The sequence below is a fragment of the Solanum stenotomum genome, chromosome 3 (genome assembly GCF_019186545.1).
Source record: "Solanum stenotomum isolate F172 chromosome 3, ASM1918654v1, whole genome shotgun sequence".
Lineage (NCBI taxonomy): Eukaryota > Viridiplantae > Streptophyta > Magnoliopsida > Solanales > Solanaceae > Solanum > Solanum stenotomum.
Genome location: NC_064284.1, coordinates 17,310,027 through 17,325,213, shown reverse-complemented (window position 1 = coordinate 17,325,213; position 15,187 = coordinate 17,310,027). Strand labels below are relative to the sequence as shown.

Genomic DNA, 15,187 nt, shown 5'->3' with positions numbered 1-15,187 from the left:
ATTTAACTCAATTTGATTAAAATATTTAAAACATTATCCTCATTAATTTTATTTTGCTTTTCAGCAAAATCCAGTCAAACTGAACCATGAACATTTTGGTTTACAGCGACGGATGATTGACATTTCTTTATCTTCAACTCGAAATCTCATGTTTGAATTTATGAGAATGAAAATAATTCTTTTGGGAGTGTCCCCTTGAATCCTACAATGCATGAATTTTACTTTAATTGAACCATAGTACAAATATCAAATTTGGTGAAAAATAAAAAAATGGAGAAATTTCATAAATATGTATAGATTATACAGACCGTAACTTTAATTTACTTATTAGCAATTTATAGCTATTGTTATTATTTAGTATATTTGTATTCGATGTATGTGTTAACTTAAATTTGTTGTATCAACATATACGGTCTCGTCGGATGCAATCAGCCAATCACGTATGCATTCACTCAATTTTATCATATCAATGCAAATAATCGTATTGGATACAATACGATATATTATATGCGTATGCTTAATAAGTTATACTCTCATATAGTTGCGTTGAATATAGTCATGATAAATTGTTTAAAGCACTCAAAAGGTAATTATGTTTGATAATTTTGTGAAATTATGCTTATAGTGTATTTTACCAAAAAAATAAAAATAAAATTGGGTACCAATTAGTTTTGGGAGTAGAATGCAAATGGAAATAAAAAACTACCAAAAAGAGATTTTTTAAAAAGATTTTAGTGTAATTCCATCCTTTTTTTTTTCCTTTTCTGAATAATCTAATTCCTTATTTGTGGGATAAATAAAAGTTTGGTTACAGGTTGTTCTCTCTCCATCTCTTTCTCTCTCTCCACGGCCGAGAGAACAATCCTTGTTTTTCCCTTTTCTCCCAAACCCTAACTCTCCTTCATCAAGAATCTTCAATCAAATCTCTATCTTTCTCTTTTCTTGATTTCTATCTTTTTCTTTTTTTTTTGTTACAGATTTCATTACATTTTCTTCTTTCAGATTTCTGATTGATGAATCTTTCAAATCTGGTTGAGATTTGGATGTTTGTTTCATTTGGATGACCTAAATGATGATTCCAGATCCGAATTTGGTCTATTACTCTTGTGTTGCAAAAGGAACAACTATCCTTGCTGAAATCAATTCAAAAGATGCCGATCTTGGATCCCTAGCTTTGAAATGCCTTGAAAAGACTCCTCCTTTGCATACCTTTTTCTCTCATACTATCCGAAACAGGACATATATGTTCCTGATAGAAAACCCATATGTGTTTTTCGCCATATTCGATGAAAAAATTGATAAATCGGATGGTCTTGCGTTTCTCAAAGGGGTTGAAGGGGCGTTTCGTGGAGTGATTGAGAGATCTTCTGGGAAGAAGCGTTTGGATAAATTGAATTCGCATTGTTTTCAGGGAGAGTTGAATCCTGTTTTTCATCAGCTGTTGGATTCAAGTATTGTGGATGAGGGTTCTAATTCCCCGAGGAGTGAGCTGGATCATGGACGAAGCGCGAGTTTGGATTCTGTTAAAGGGAAGAAAATTGGGTCAATGCCATTGCTTGCTGATGCTGCTAGTAGCTTGAAGCTAAAAAAGAAGAGGTTTTTCGGGCAGTTTAAGAAGAGGAATGATGAGATGTGTGAGAAGAGAGTGGATGTTTCGGATGATGGGATCAGATTGAGCAGAGATTTTTCAGTTGTTATGCAAAAGAATGGATTGATTCATGGAGAAGGAGGGCATCAAAAAGCTAAGAAAGTTTGGAAGAAACAAGTTTGGGTTGTCTTGTCATTGGATTTAATAGTCTGCACCATTTTGTTCATAATTTGGTTGTGTGTTTGCAGGGGCTTCAAATGCATCGATGCTTGATTGATATTGATACTACTTATGTTGTGTGTTTTTGCATCTATCCCTACGATAGATGTTTTCCACTGAATTGGATACATTACATTCTGGAGGATTAAATGCTTCATGTGTTGTGTTCACCGTTCTCACTCGAGCTACTTCTGTCAAATTTGAAGTCTTTTTCTCAGTATGGGGCCGATTTGATTTGTTTCTAAGCAACTTTTTATTAATGTGATGTTTTTAAGTTGTGCATTCTGTGGATATTATGACATATGCAAACTTTTCTTTTTAAGATATTTGTGTTATCTTTGCAGATAACCACTATAAATTGTATGATACTTGCTGGTAAAAAAGGGGAAATGATTTCTTTCTTTCCATGTAATCTATGTATTAACTTTCATCTGTACCCCAAAGATAATGACAACCAGGATTTGAACTATTATGGAAGTGTTGTTCCATTTATGTGATTGTTTTTCTTGTCAAATGAAGCATTGTTTCTACAGTGAACATTGTAAAATTCGTTGAAAGTAACCTGTAGTTTTGACTTTCCCATTTATGTTACATCAAAGGGAAAACAAAATGTGAATGAATTTGGAATGACAGAAGTTTTCATGAAGCAGACATTTTCTGTGATTGAGAGGCTGCTCTTGTTTCTTGGTTCTTTCTTTTGCAGATTCAATAGTAGCGATTGGACGTGATTGTAATGTTATGGTGTTTTTGAAGCTTCTAAATACAATTCTCTCCAGCTTTTTTGGAGTTTTGAACAACGAGAATCAATGTTCACTTGATGGTATGTGCAATTTAGTGGAGGTTTCAGTTTTCTACTATTTGAATGTACTTTGAATGAAAAAGTGCAAACTGCATATGCATTATATAGTAGTCTATCAAACAATATTTGATTATACAATCGAAATTGGAATCTGATACAATGGTTGCCTTGCACTTTTGGGCCTTGCTGAGTTATTAGGCATCACTTCCATTCTTGTTATTTGAACGGAATCTGTCCATAAGAGAGCTTAGTGAGTTACTTTTTCTACAGCAAGTCACAATTTGTTTGTAGGATATGGCGCTTCTCTAGATAGTTGATGATGTGATTCAAGATTGTTATTTGCTATAAATTCCTCTTTGTTGTATCAGCTACTGTCATGCTGGAGAGATCAATTCTCAAATGGTCTCATACAGCTTGCTTTAGGGTTGGATTATCTTCATGGGTGTTTACAGATGCCAAAGTTGCAAAACTAGTGATACTTCAACATGTGTAATTGGCTTTTTAAATTTCGCATCAAGGTTTTATTGGCTTTGCTTTGTTGGCTTCAAGTTTCTCAAAACTATGCTCATATATTTCCGCTACCTTCTTGCGCACACGCGACACATTCATTCTGATACCTGCTTGGTGTTATCTTAAATGGTTTCTCATACTCCCAGCAGAAATAAGGTGGATGGTTTATAACCTTAGAGGAGAAAAAGTTTGTGAGTTTTCTCTGTTTGTCCTTTTACACGAAAATGCAGATCTTATATGACTACAAATATCAAATTCTGTCGTCCTGTCTAGGATGATGAGTTGGATCTCAATTATATTTCTGTGAGTAGGGTCATACTTGCATATTCAAGGCCATTGTTCCTTAATGTTGAGCTCGTAAAAATTCATAAACTTCAAATTCTTATCATCATATCATGTGAGTTAATACATATTTTCTGTAAATTTAACTGCAAAGTAATGGGCTTAACTTTTAGAGATGAAGGATTGTCATTTGGTGGGATGGCCAGGCCCAAGCACACAACTTGGACCACATAGGGACTCGAAATCTAAAAAAATTGAACTGATTTGGTGGGGTGCGCCAGGCCCGTGCAATAGTGCAACGCATGGGCGACGCTTGAGAGCCTAGGTAGCAAGCTACCTTGATAGACTCTCCCCCTTAAAAAATTGAGTTAATATCGTGTGGATCGATGATCCACATATCAGATATTAAACTGATAAGAACAGATACTACACTTGATCTTAGCCAAAAGGCCGAGAAAGGTATGCTTTGAAACGTGGCCTGTTTGGAATTTTATAGTAGCCTACAGATTCCTTGTTACACACCGTGAAGATGTGGGAGTTCTGGACAAACGCACCACATTTACTAGAAAATTAAATTTGTTTTTATACATGTAGCTATTTGAAAGAGAAAATATGTTTAGAATCAGTTTAAATTGACTTATTTTAAGTTTGTACATCAAAATAGTTTTAAGAACGTTTGTGGTGTTTGGGTAAGACTAGAAAATGTCTTTAAGCACTTATATATATGCCAAAATAACAAAAATTCATCGATTAGAAATCCTTACTTATGATTATTGGCTTTATAAGCCCATTCGAATAGGCTTTTATTGTGTTCTTTTCCCTCTCTCGAGCAAGCCGTTCAACATTCTGAATTTTACATTCCTTAGAGTGTCGCCTGATATGGTGTCTATTATCATAAAAGGTTATGGTGTGATGTATAAGATCTCTCTACAATTTCGAGTTTGAACTTTGAGTATAGAAAAAATAATTCTTATAAGGTGCACCTCTCCCTTTAATGTGTCTTGCGTAGCATGAATTTGGATTAATTGAACTTCAATGCAGATGCAGAATCGAATGAGAAACAAAAAATATCCATGGTTATAATAGATTATTATTTTTTGCATAAACTTTTCCCGCTTCCCTATAGTTAAGTTGAATAAAGCATAAGAGAAGATAAGATTAGAATAAAACACTTCAAAGTCATGACAAAGAGTCTTTGCCTAATTCTTGGTGAACATTATACGTTGCTGGTGGGAGATAGGAGAAATTTCATGAAATTAGTCGAAGTGTGCGTAAACTAATCCAACTGCTATGATTATCAAAAGAAAAAAAATCATGATAAAGTGTCAACTAAATTCGAAAATGAATGTTACTCTACAGCCCATATAAATGATGTACCAAAACCTTGCTAAGTTTTTGAATCGTTTAATACCATAACATTGCTTAAGTCCAACACTAACTCCTAGATCTTATTAAAGACATGATCTTAAATATATAGGAAAATACAGAGATTGAAAATTAAGGTTAAAGATTAATAGAGAATTAAATTATCTAGTTAGCTTCCCAGTTTGTTGTTATCACTCTCTTACTAGTTTATGTTTTCATATTATTTCCTTTACCTTATATATCGTAGTATTTGTTGTTACAATTCTCTTTTTCATTGTTTTCAATATGACTTTTTTGCTATTGTAATTGCTTTACAGACCTATTTCTCATATGCATTACTTGAGTCAATATTTATTGAAAACAATCTACCTACCTTCATAAAATAGGACTAAGGTTGTGTACATGTTACCCTTCCAGACTTCACTAATTGTGAGATTACACTTGATATGTTGTTGACAATTTTCTTACGGTCACAAATTCACTTATTGCAATTTTTTGTGACGGTTTATGATGATGAGTTGGATCTAAAGGTATGAAAAGGGTAAAAGCATACATTGCATATTCAAGGCCATTGTTTTTTAAAGTTGAGCTCATTAGTTGCCATCAGTCATTAAACCTATAGATGTCCTAGTCCCTATAGTCGAATAACAAGTCGTTATAACAACTCATAAACTTCAAATTCTGAATCTGCCTTATATTATCCTCCTAACATTGTTTCGTCGTAATTGGAGCCTCTTATAGGGTAAATGACCTTGCCAAGAATAGCATCTGCACATCATAGAGGTTATATCTGTAAATTTTGAACTGCGAAAATGTCGTTTTTTTAGGATTAGAAATAAATGGACTTTTAGAGACGGAACATTGTGGATACTGAATTACATATCTGAGGAGATTTTAGTTCCATCCTTTGAAAGAGTTCTGGAGATTGAGAATTGTGAGTGTACACATGCATACCTACGTTATGTGTATCAAAACTTAAATTGATGTCTTACCCTCTTTGATGCAAGAGAACTTTGAATATTAGATGTCCGAAAGCGTTTTGAAGATTGAGAAAACGAAACTCAAATTGATGACTTGCCCTTTTAATCAAAATTGTACCGGAACTCAAATAAATATCCTACCCTCTTTGATGCAATAAAAATTTGAACACAACTTGCATTAACTCACTATTTAAAAATAAATTTGCTGTGAGCAATTTGGGCCATAATGGGCTACAAGAGCTAAAAATTTTGAACTGATTTGGTGGGGTGCGCCAGGCCCGTGCAATAGTGCAACGCATGGGCGACGCTTGAGAGCCCAGGTAGCAAGCTACCTTGATGGACTCTCCCCCTTAAAAAATTGAGTTAATATCGTGTGAATCAATAATCCACATATCAGATATTAAACTGATAAGAACAGATACTACACTTGATCTTAGCCAAAAGGCCGAGAAAGGTATGCTTTTAAACGTGGCCTGTTTGGAATTTTATAGGAGCCTACAGATTCCTTGTTACTCAGTCTCTGTGACGATGTGGGAGTTCTGGACAAACGCATCACATTTGCTAGAAAATCAAATTTATTTTTTACATGTAGTTATTTGAAAGAAAAAGAGCTTGTTTAGATTGGTTTATTTTAAGTGTTTTAAACCACTTTTGTAGCGTTTGGAATAAGATTGAAAATATTTTTAAACATTTATTTTTATGTCAATAACAAAAATAAGTTGAATTCTTTACTTATGACCTTTGGCTTATAAATTCACCCACACAGGCTCTTATTGTGGTTTTTTCCCTCTCCCGAGCAACATGTTCAAAATTCTTAATTTTAGTTACATTCCATAAAGTGTCTCTCGGTATGATGTTTATTATATTACTAAAGGTTGTGGTGAGAAGGATCGATAACATCTTTCTACGGTCTCGAGTTTGAATTCTGAGTATATAAAAATTAATTCTTATAAGGTGCACTTCTCACTTTAATGAGTCTTGTGTGGCATGAATTTGAATTAATCGAACTTTAATGCGGATGTGAAATGAATGAGAAACAAACAAATATCCATGGTTATCATAGATTTTATATATATATAAACTTTCCTTACCTCCAATAGCTAAGTTGAATAAAGCATAGGAGAAGTTTAGATTTTAGAATAAAACACTTTAAAGTCATGACAAAGAGTATTTGTCTAATTCTTGGTGAACAGTACAGGAGATAGGAAAAATTTTATGAAATTAGTCGAGATGTATGTAAATTGACTCGAACATCATGATTATCAAAGAAAATAAAGAGTCTCAACTAAATTCGACAATGAATGTTATTCTATCCCCATATCAACGTTATACCAAAACCTAGATAAGTTTTTGAATCGTTTAATAATTAATACCACAGCATTGCTTAAGTCCAACACTAACTCCTAGATCTAATTTAACCAAATTTGGTGCATGTTGTTCCTCCTATATTGGTCCTACACAGAGAGAGTGGGTGATGGAAATTGATTGATGGTTAAGTACTGAATACGAATGTAAAAAATAATTAGTTGATAAACCACAAGAAAAGACCACACAAGATATATATGTGACACAGGTATTTGTCATGACACGTTTACAATTTATCAAAGACATGATCCTAAATAGAAAGATATAGAGGTCGAGAATTAAGAATGAAGATTAGTAGGTAATCGTTGTCTAGTTGTTGTTGTTATTGTTCTCATCTTCATTGTTTTCAACATGACTTTTTTCGTTACTATAATTGCTTTACACATCTATTTCTCATAGGTGTTACTTGAGTTGAGGATTTTATCGAAAATTATGGTTCTACCTAGTAAATCGTCATTCATTCCACCCTTCCAAACTCCACTAATAATTATGAGATTATATTGGATATATCGTTGTCTATTGTTAACAAATTTCTTACTGTCACAAATTCACTTATATGCAATTTTTTGTGACAGATTTATATCTCCATCAAAAAAAAATTTAGGAAAATTCAGATATCAAATGTTTAAAAATGTACGACTAGCTGATTTGGTACGCAATCTTACTAATTTCAAGAAAATAAGGTGACATGTTATTTACATCAAAATAAATAATTCAATTATCAAAATTACAAATTAAAATAAGATCACATCTTTCTGGATTAGATTTAAGTTACAGATATTTATTTGGCAATAACAGAGTAATTTTTTTGTTTTATCTTTCCACAAGTATTTTGCTCAATAAAACTAAAATGCCTGCACTAACAATGAAGGGTAAATCACATAAATATGCTATATTAAAAAAATATTTACCATCTATGACAATATAACTTTTTAAACTTAGTATAACATTTTTTTGGAATTGAAAATGTTGTACAATTTATCTTCTCTTCGCTTCCTCCTCTTCTTTTTTTTATTCTTCTTCTTTGTTTCTTTCTCCGTCATTTTTCTTCTTCTTCTTTTTGTTCTTTTTCTTCTTCTTTAAAATTTTCATTTAATTAACTATCCTCAAATTAATATTTGCTCATATTTTACTATCTTTACTCAAGACACATGACGAGAAGAGGAATAGAAAAACTATAAATTTGTATAGAAATATGTTTTCAAGCAGAAATTTCAAATCTCTAAAATTACAGCGGTAAGAGTTCACCATTGATAGTCATCATAAAGCTTCAAATTTTAGATTCATTATTTGAATTTTACGAATTTGCAATTAGTTTGGATAGGTTGTTACTACTAATAATTGAAAATGACGTTTGTAGTTTATATCTCAATTTTGAGAGGGTTTGGTTAAGTTTATAATTGGTAACACACTTATACTACATTTATAATACATGCACATTACATTTTTAATACATATTGCAACTATCACTCATGTTCTTAATGATACAAACCAAAATAATTTATAAGACACATATAGTACATGTTTTATTCAAAAATAATACAAGTTTAATTCAGTTTATCTTGTCTTTCGTTAGTTACGTTTTTCATTTATTCTTAATTTTCTCTTCTAATTCACCTTTAATACTATGTAATACACTTTTAATGCAAATTTAAATCATTTTGTAGTTTATTATTTGTTACTATTAGATTACTTGTTTAATTCATTATTGATATAAGTTTAATTCACTTTATAGATCATTGTCTGGTCTTTCATCGGTTACATTTTTTATTCATGCTTAATTCTCTCTTCTAATTCAACTTTAATATTTGTGTAATGCAAGTTAATTCATTTTTCAGTTTATTGGTTAATTTGTTACGATTGAATTACTTGTTTAATTCATTATTGATACAAGTTTTATTCAGTTTACAGATCACAAAATGCTCTTTCGTATGCTACATTTTGCATTCATGCTTAATTCGCTTCTAATTCAACTTTAATATGTGTGTAATACATTTTTAATTCAAGTTTAATTCATTTTGCAGTTTATTATGTTTCTTCATTTGTTACGATTAATTACTTGTCTAATTCATTATTGATAAATATTTTTTTCAGTCTACGAATCATTGACTGCTCTTTTGGTTGCTACATTTTGCATTCATATTTATTTCTCTTCTAATTCAATTTTAATTCAAATTTAATTCAAGTTTAATTCATTTTGTAGTTTATTGGTGATGCGTAGAAAAAAAACATGACTAATCTGGTCATGCTGATTTACTTCAATTTATAAGACATGTATAATATATGTTTATTCATTAACAATATATTTATAATACATTTTGCAGACTTCACTCTCTTTTTAGTGATCCCAATCAAATTATTTATAATACACTTATAATACATGCATAATACATTTTTAATGCATATTGCAGACATCATTCCAATTTAGTACAATCTTTAAAAACAACATACATAATAACTTTTAGGGGCTAATTTTTTATAAGAGCTACATATCCGTTAACGTTTATTTTGATCCATATCATTTCTTGTACCACATTAAATATTGAAGGATCAACAACTTAAATATCATTATAGTGGCTGACAACATAATTTCCAGGGACAGATAGAGAAAGAATGAGCTCAAGATTTTCTTCTCCCTTTAGAGACATAACGAATTGAATTTGTGGTTCAAGATTGTGGATCTTTCAATTGTAGCTGTAAAATATTGATACCTTGCACAGAGAGAATAAAAAAGGAGAAAGAAGAGAGAGAGAAAAAGGAGAAAGAGGCGAGAGAGAAACATAAAACAAATAAATACATAATATTGTTATATATTGATATAAATGGTAATAATTAGAAAGTATACTTAAAATAAGTAATTGTTTTTTAAAAGGGATCCACCCAAGTAATTAATCCAACAATGAATCCAATTAAAGCCTGTAAATTGTGTCTCATGGCCCAGTGGGCCAATTAACACTGACGGCCCAACGCCCATGTACCATCTCCCTCGTCACTCGACAGGGTTATTTGCACTTTTGCTCAAGTCGGTTTTTAATTTTTGTCCATTAAAGTAAAAAAATAAAAATAAAATTATGAGTCATAAATTTATATTTTTGTATATAATATCTTGCGTCCATAAAGAAGTTGTGTCTCACTAGATATTAGTTTGATTGTAAGAATAAAAATTAAAAAAATATATCATTTAAAGAACAAATTGTGCAATTAATAGCCTTAGAAATGTTATTATTGGATGAGTTGGCCAATGGCCAATAATAACAAGAAGGAACAACACAAATTAGACTTGTAAAATGAAACAAAAGAGCTTCTTTTTTTTTTGTTGAGAAAGTTAATTTTTTTACTCAGGCAAGGCGAGAGAAGGGGAGCACGTATAGATGATAAGCAAGCCATAAGCAGAGGCATGAGTCTCCTTTTAAGTTTTAAAGAATGATAAATTTATTCGAATGGCTGGATTGATTTGTGACAATAGTAATGACATTTCTTTCCAAGTAAATTTTATATATACTTTGAGTATTTTGAAACTTTAATGAATCATATATATATATATATATATATATATATATATATTGTGTCGAAATTGTTAATTTCAAATAAATACATCATTAAAGGGATAAATTCGTCCTTGCTTCCATCTTACCAAAAATGTCATATCTCATACGAAGTACATTTGAATTAACTTTATAAAACAATAATTTTGTTGAAGTGGACAGAAGATCTTCTATGATCTTAGTGTCAAATTAGAAAAATCACTTGATTTTCTAATCCAAAAGATAAATCTCAGTTGAACTCCTCTTGTTTTTTTTTCTTTCCCTTTGGCCTTTTGTGAATTTTAGTGTCCTGTTTTATTTTAGGCCATTTTATGAAATGCCATATTATTTGTTAAATGTCTGAGCTTCAATTCGAGCACTTATAATAAGGAAAGTTTATCACAAGGCTTAAAAAGAGAAAATGGTCTAAAACCCTCTCAATCTATACTCGAAATCTCAATTACACATTTTAACTTTATGGGTGTCTTATTACCCCCTGAACTTCATATTTCTTTATTTTCTACACACTTAAACACTGACCTGTCATAGGAGGTGAGAACACCTTAAATTTTGACGGAAATTTTCTCTTTCTCCAATGGTCATCTTCCCCACCATTAAATAAACCATTGTTTCTTCTTCCCCACCATTAACCCTTGTTCTTTGTATAAAAAATTCACGATTTTCTCTCAAAAATAGGTAGGGTTTAGTTGTTTATGTTCATTTCTACTTCAAACCTTGAATTTAGGGTTTGTAATCTGCTCTAATTTCTTATTTAGGTCTCTAATTTGAATTTTGAATTTTCTCAAAATTCATCAAAAAATGGCAAATGAAAACTTGAAAGGATGATTTTTGGGTTTTTTTATGTTTTAGGAGGTAAATGGGGGAAAAACAGGAATTGGGAGTTGAAGAGGCAAGGGACCCGGCGCATGCAATCACGTTGGACTATGTATTTGATTTATGTGTTGAGGTCAGCATTTAAGTGTGCAGAAAATAGAGAAATATGAAGTTCAGGGGGTAATAGAACACCCTTGAAGTTGAAGTGTGTAGTTGGGATTTCGGATATAGGTTGGGGGTGTTTTAGACCATTTTCTCGGCTTAAAAATAGAGCACTTCTTGATAATGTAAGCTTACCATTTGAAATAATCAAAATCATAAAGCTTCATACATCGAAGTATAATTTTTAAGAATCACATAGTGTAAGAGTGAAATTACCTCCAATCCCTACTTTTTTTCTAATGACATAAGTTACGTGTTTTTAAGGCCATCTGGATACATAACTAATTGGGCAGATATATTATTGTTGATACATCAACTACCGTCTGTTAAGCGTAATAAGGGGAGAAATTTGAAAATCAAATTCAGATCCCATGATTGACGCTTTTCAGTTTCACATTATTATCAATTATCCACTGACAGAGCATACCAGATCCAAAACAATTGAAAATTCAAATCTCCTCTCCATGTTCTTCGTTTAGCTAATTTTAATAGCGAAAATGAATTAATATCTAGATTAGTTTTCTTTTTTCTTCAAGAAAGACGACGAGGGCGGTTATATGCCAGATGGGAAGGCAATATTTGAAGTTAAATGGTCGAGTGCAACTATGGCTAATGAAGTGTCTGCATTAGTGACAATGCCACTCGACACTGTGAAAACAAGCTTACAAGTATTATATGATAATTGTTGTAGTAGTAGTTCATTCAGTAGTAGATAATTTCATAAAATACATAATGAATATTTTGATTTTAATGAGGTATTCAGGAATCTGGGAATAACGAGGTTAGTTATGAATGATACAAAAGTGAAGGAATCGTCGTTGGTGAAAATATTTCATTCATCAACTTAATTTCAGCCATTGCGGCAGAATTGAATATTAATGCATTAAGAAAAAAAATTGAGATATGATACATGGTATAAGATAATTCTTCTCCATTGATTAATAGGAATGATATGGGAGTAAAGTTGTACGTCGAGGTAAAGAAACATGAGGTTGGATACCTCAGTTGGAAATCTGATACATTACGTTGTTTCTACATCTGGAGAAATTATGTGTGTCGAAGGTTCAGAAAAAATACTAAAACTCTTGGTATGGATATGTAAGTCATGATACATTAGTAGTAAATGAAGAACGTGTATATTAATTTTGTGAGTTATGATGTATTCATTATTTTGTATCTGATTGTATATGATACATGTAACAAAGGGATTAACAATTGAGTTGTATCAGATACATTTATATAATGAACGTATGTATATGACTGATTTGTATTAAATGTATCAGGTTAATATTGTGTATCTAGTAGACAATATTAATAATGTATCAATTAAGATGTATAAAGTACTTGTAGTAATCAAGAAAAAATGCGGATGATACATTAATTTTTTCATCTTTATGTGTCAATGGTGTATCTGACAAAATAATTTGTGACATGTTGTGTTTAAAAAAATCAAATTTGAATGTATCACATTCTAATAAAGAGTTTATGTGTATGTGATACATAAGTGTTTACTGTATATACATTGTTGTGACTCATATCTATTGTATCATATACATTATGTCATAACTAATGAGTTCTTTATAATGACATTTGAATCAAAAGAGTTATGAATCTGATACTTATCTTTATGACATCTAATTATATAATGTGAATGTTTTAAGTATCAGATGATGTGTTATGTATCAAGATCACTATAATTAAAACACAAAATATAAGAATTTACATGATATAATTAAGAACAAATATATTCAAATTCAGACATAATATGAAATAATTTTTAGAGTAACACTCTAAAACTTAAGTAAGATTGTCTTAAACAAAAAAAGAAACAAAACATCAAAGGGTGTCTATTTATTGATACGTAATCACTATTCGACATTAACGAAATCATCTTGTTGTGGTGGAGTAAAGCAACCTTTGACCTTTGGAGGATCATCTTTATCACTAAAATAGCGTGACTTAGCCTTTTCAGTACCGTATCTCCATAATAATGTTTCAGATCTTGTGCGAAGATAATCAGCTCGAAAACTATTTGATGGGATGCTGATTTCGATACTAAGGAACTTAGCAAAAACAACTACAAAAAGTAAATCATCATGAGAAACATGTCAAGTTAATCATATGATACATAATTGTAACTACAAAGTATCTTAATGTTTAGTTGATACATAATGATAAAAAAGAGTAACTAATGTTCAATACAAATTGATTATCTATAAAATCTGACATATATTTATATTTGATACTAAATGCCCACTAGTTGAACATGATACAAAAATTGTCCAACACTTAAACATGATACAAATAATGAATTCCAGTTAAATTAGTAACTTGTAATGTATCTTATGTGTGTATTTGATACATTTAAGTAAATTTTGTGTATCTGATACACACTCTAATAGTGCAAGTTTTGAATGATACAACAATGAATATTATTTTTGAATCAATAACTTCACATAATTACAACAACTCCACACATGATACAAAACTGTCCGCTACTATTGAACATTATTTTTATATCAATAATTTCAAAAAATTACAACAACTTCTCGAATAATGAATAATATTAGTATACTTTACATAAATACCATAGTGTAAGACCCTACATTACATCTTATCAATTAATTTGATACACGATGCTTTATCTATAGAATAATAAGATTTATGTATCAAGTGTATTTATTGAGTAATGTGTACATGCACATAATCTTCTAATTTAAATAAGTCTGAATAAAAATTAAACACTACAGATACATAACAACAATTGATACATGGTAAATTATACAATTTGAACACGATATATTGAGCATGATGAAATTGTAATGTATCATAATGTTGAAAAGAAAACATTATACATTAATTTAAGAAAATAAAAATAACTAGATACATTAAAAATTTGAATCCATGTATATAAAAAAAAGATGAATAAGAAGAAATCGAAAAAAATCTAGCAATCTGATCTGCTTCTCCTTCTCCTTCTCAACATATCGATAATGTATCAGATTGTTGCTGCATTTGTGGTAGTCCATGGGATGCACAATAAAAACCTTGCCAATACATTGTCATAGCAAGTCTATCCGCACCGACATTTTAGAGGAGGACGAGATGGACCCCAAGATCTCATATTAGTATTAGAAGAATTTAGATGAGTAACCCCAATACTAAATGAAGGGGCCTGGCCCATATGTATTAGGAAAAAATCTGGGAAAAAAATGGAAGAAGACAACAATGGAGAAGACAAAATCCTACCTGTTCACATGTTTGAAATTGATCGACTTGAGAGAGAATCTTTTTGAAAATCAAATTAATTTGAAAATTGTAACTGCTAAAAATGTGGAGTGAATTTAGGGAGAAAAAAGAGGAGTAGTACACGTGAGTTTTGACTGATGGATCTATGTATCTGAAAGTTTTAAGAATTGAAAGAAATAAGGAATTTATGAAATATTTCAAAAAGGTAGGGAAAAATAGAGAATAAGATAAGTAAAGTTGTGTATATAAGTAATTTATCCTACATCAAATGGTATAAATGAAATTTATTTTCTCTTTTTTTTTTTTTTTT

The 15,187-nt window shown here is 30.8% G+C and overlaps 1 protein-coding gene and 2 non-coding genes across 3 annotated transcripts; 1 reads left to right on the top strand and 2 right to left on the bottom strand.

Annotated features, from left to right (window-relative positions):
* The first annotated feature begins 827 nt into the window (after positions 1–827).
* LOC125857888 (phytolongin Phyl2.2) lies at positions 828–2,279 on the top strand. Its single transcript, XM_049537547.1, has one exon. The coding sequence runs from the start codon at positions 1,070–1,072 to the stop codon at positions 1,859–1,861; it is 792 nt and encodes a 263-aa protein (XP_049393504.1). The 5' UTR covers positions 828–1,069; the 3' UTR covers positions 1,862–2,279.
* Positions 2,280–3,665: 1,386 nt separating this feature from the next.
* LOC125861077 (U2 spliceosomal RNA) lies at positions 3,666–3,861 on the bottom strand. The gene has a single exon (XR_007445942.1). It is a non-coding gene; the product is annotated as a U2 spliceosomal RNA (small nuclear RNA).
* A 2,144-nt stretch (positions 3,862–6,005) lies between these two features.
* LOC125861078 (U2 spliceosomal RNA) lies at positions 6,006–6,201 on the bottom strand. The gene has a single exon (XR_007445943.1). It is a non-coding gene; the product is annotated as a U2 spliceosomal RNA (small nuclear RNA).
* Positions 6,202–15,187: the final 8,986 nt, after the last annotated feature.

What these genes read in the sequence shown, in the direction of transcription:
- LOC125857888 (XM_049537547.1), top strand. Translation starts at nt 1,070, where the DNA reads ATGATGATTCCAGATCCGAATTTGGTCTATTACTCTTGTGTTGCAAAA.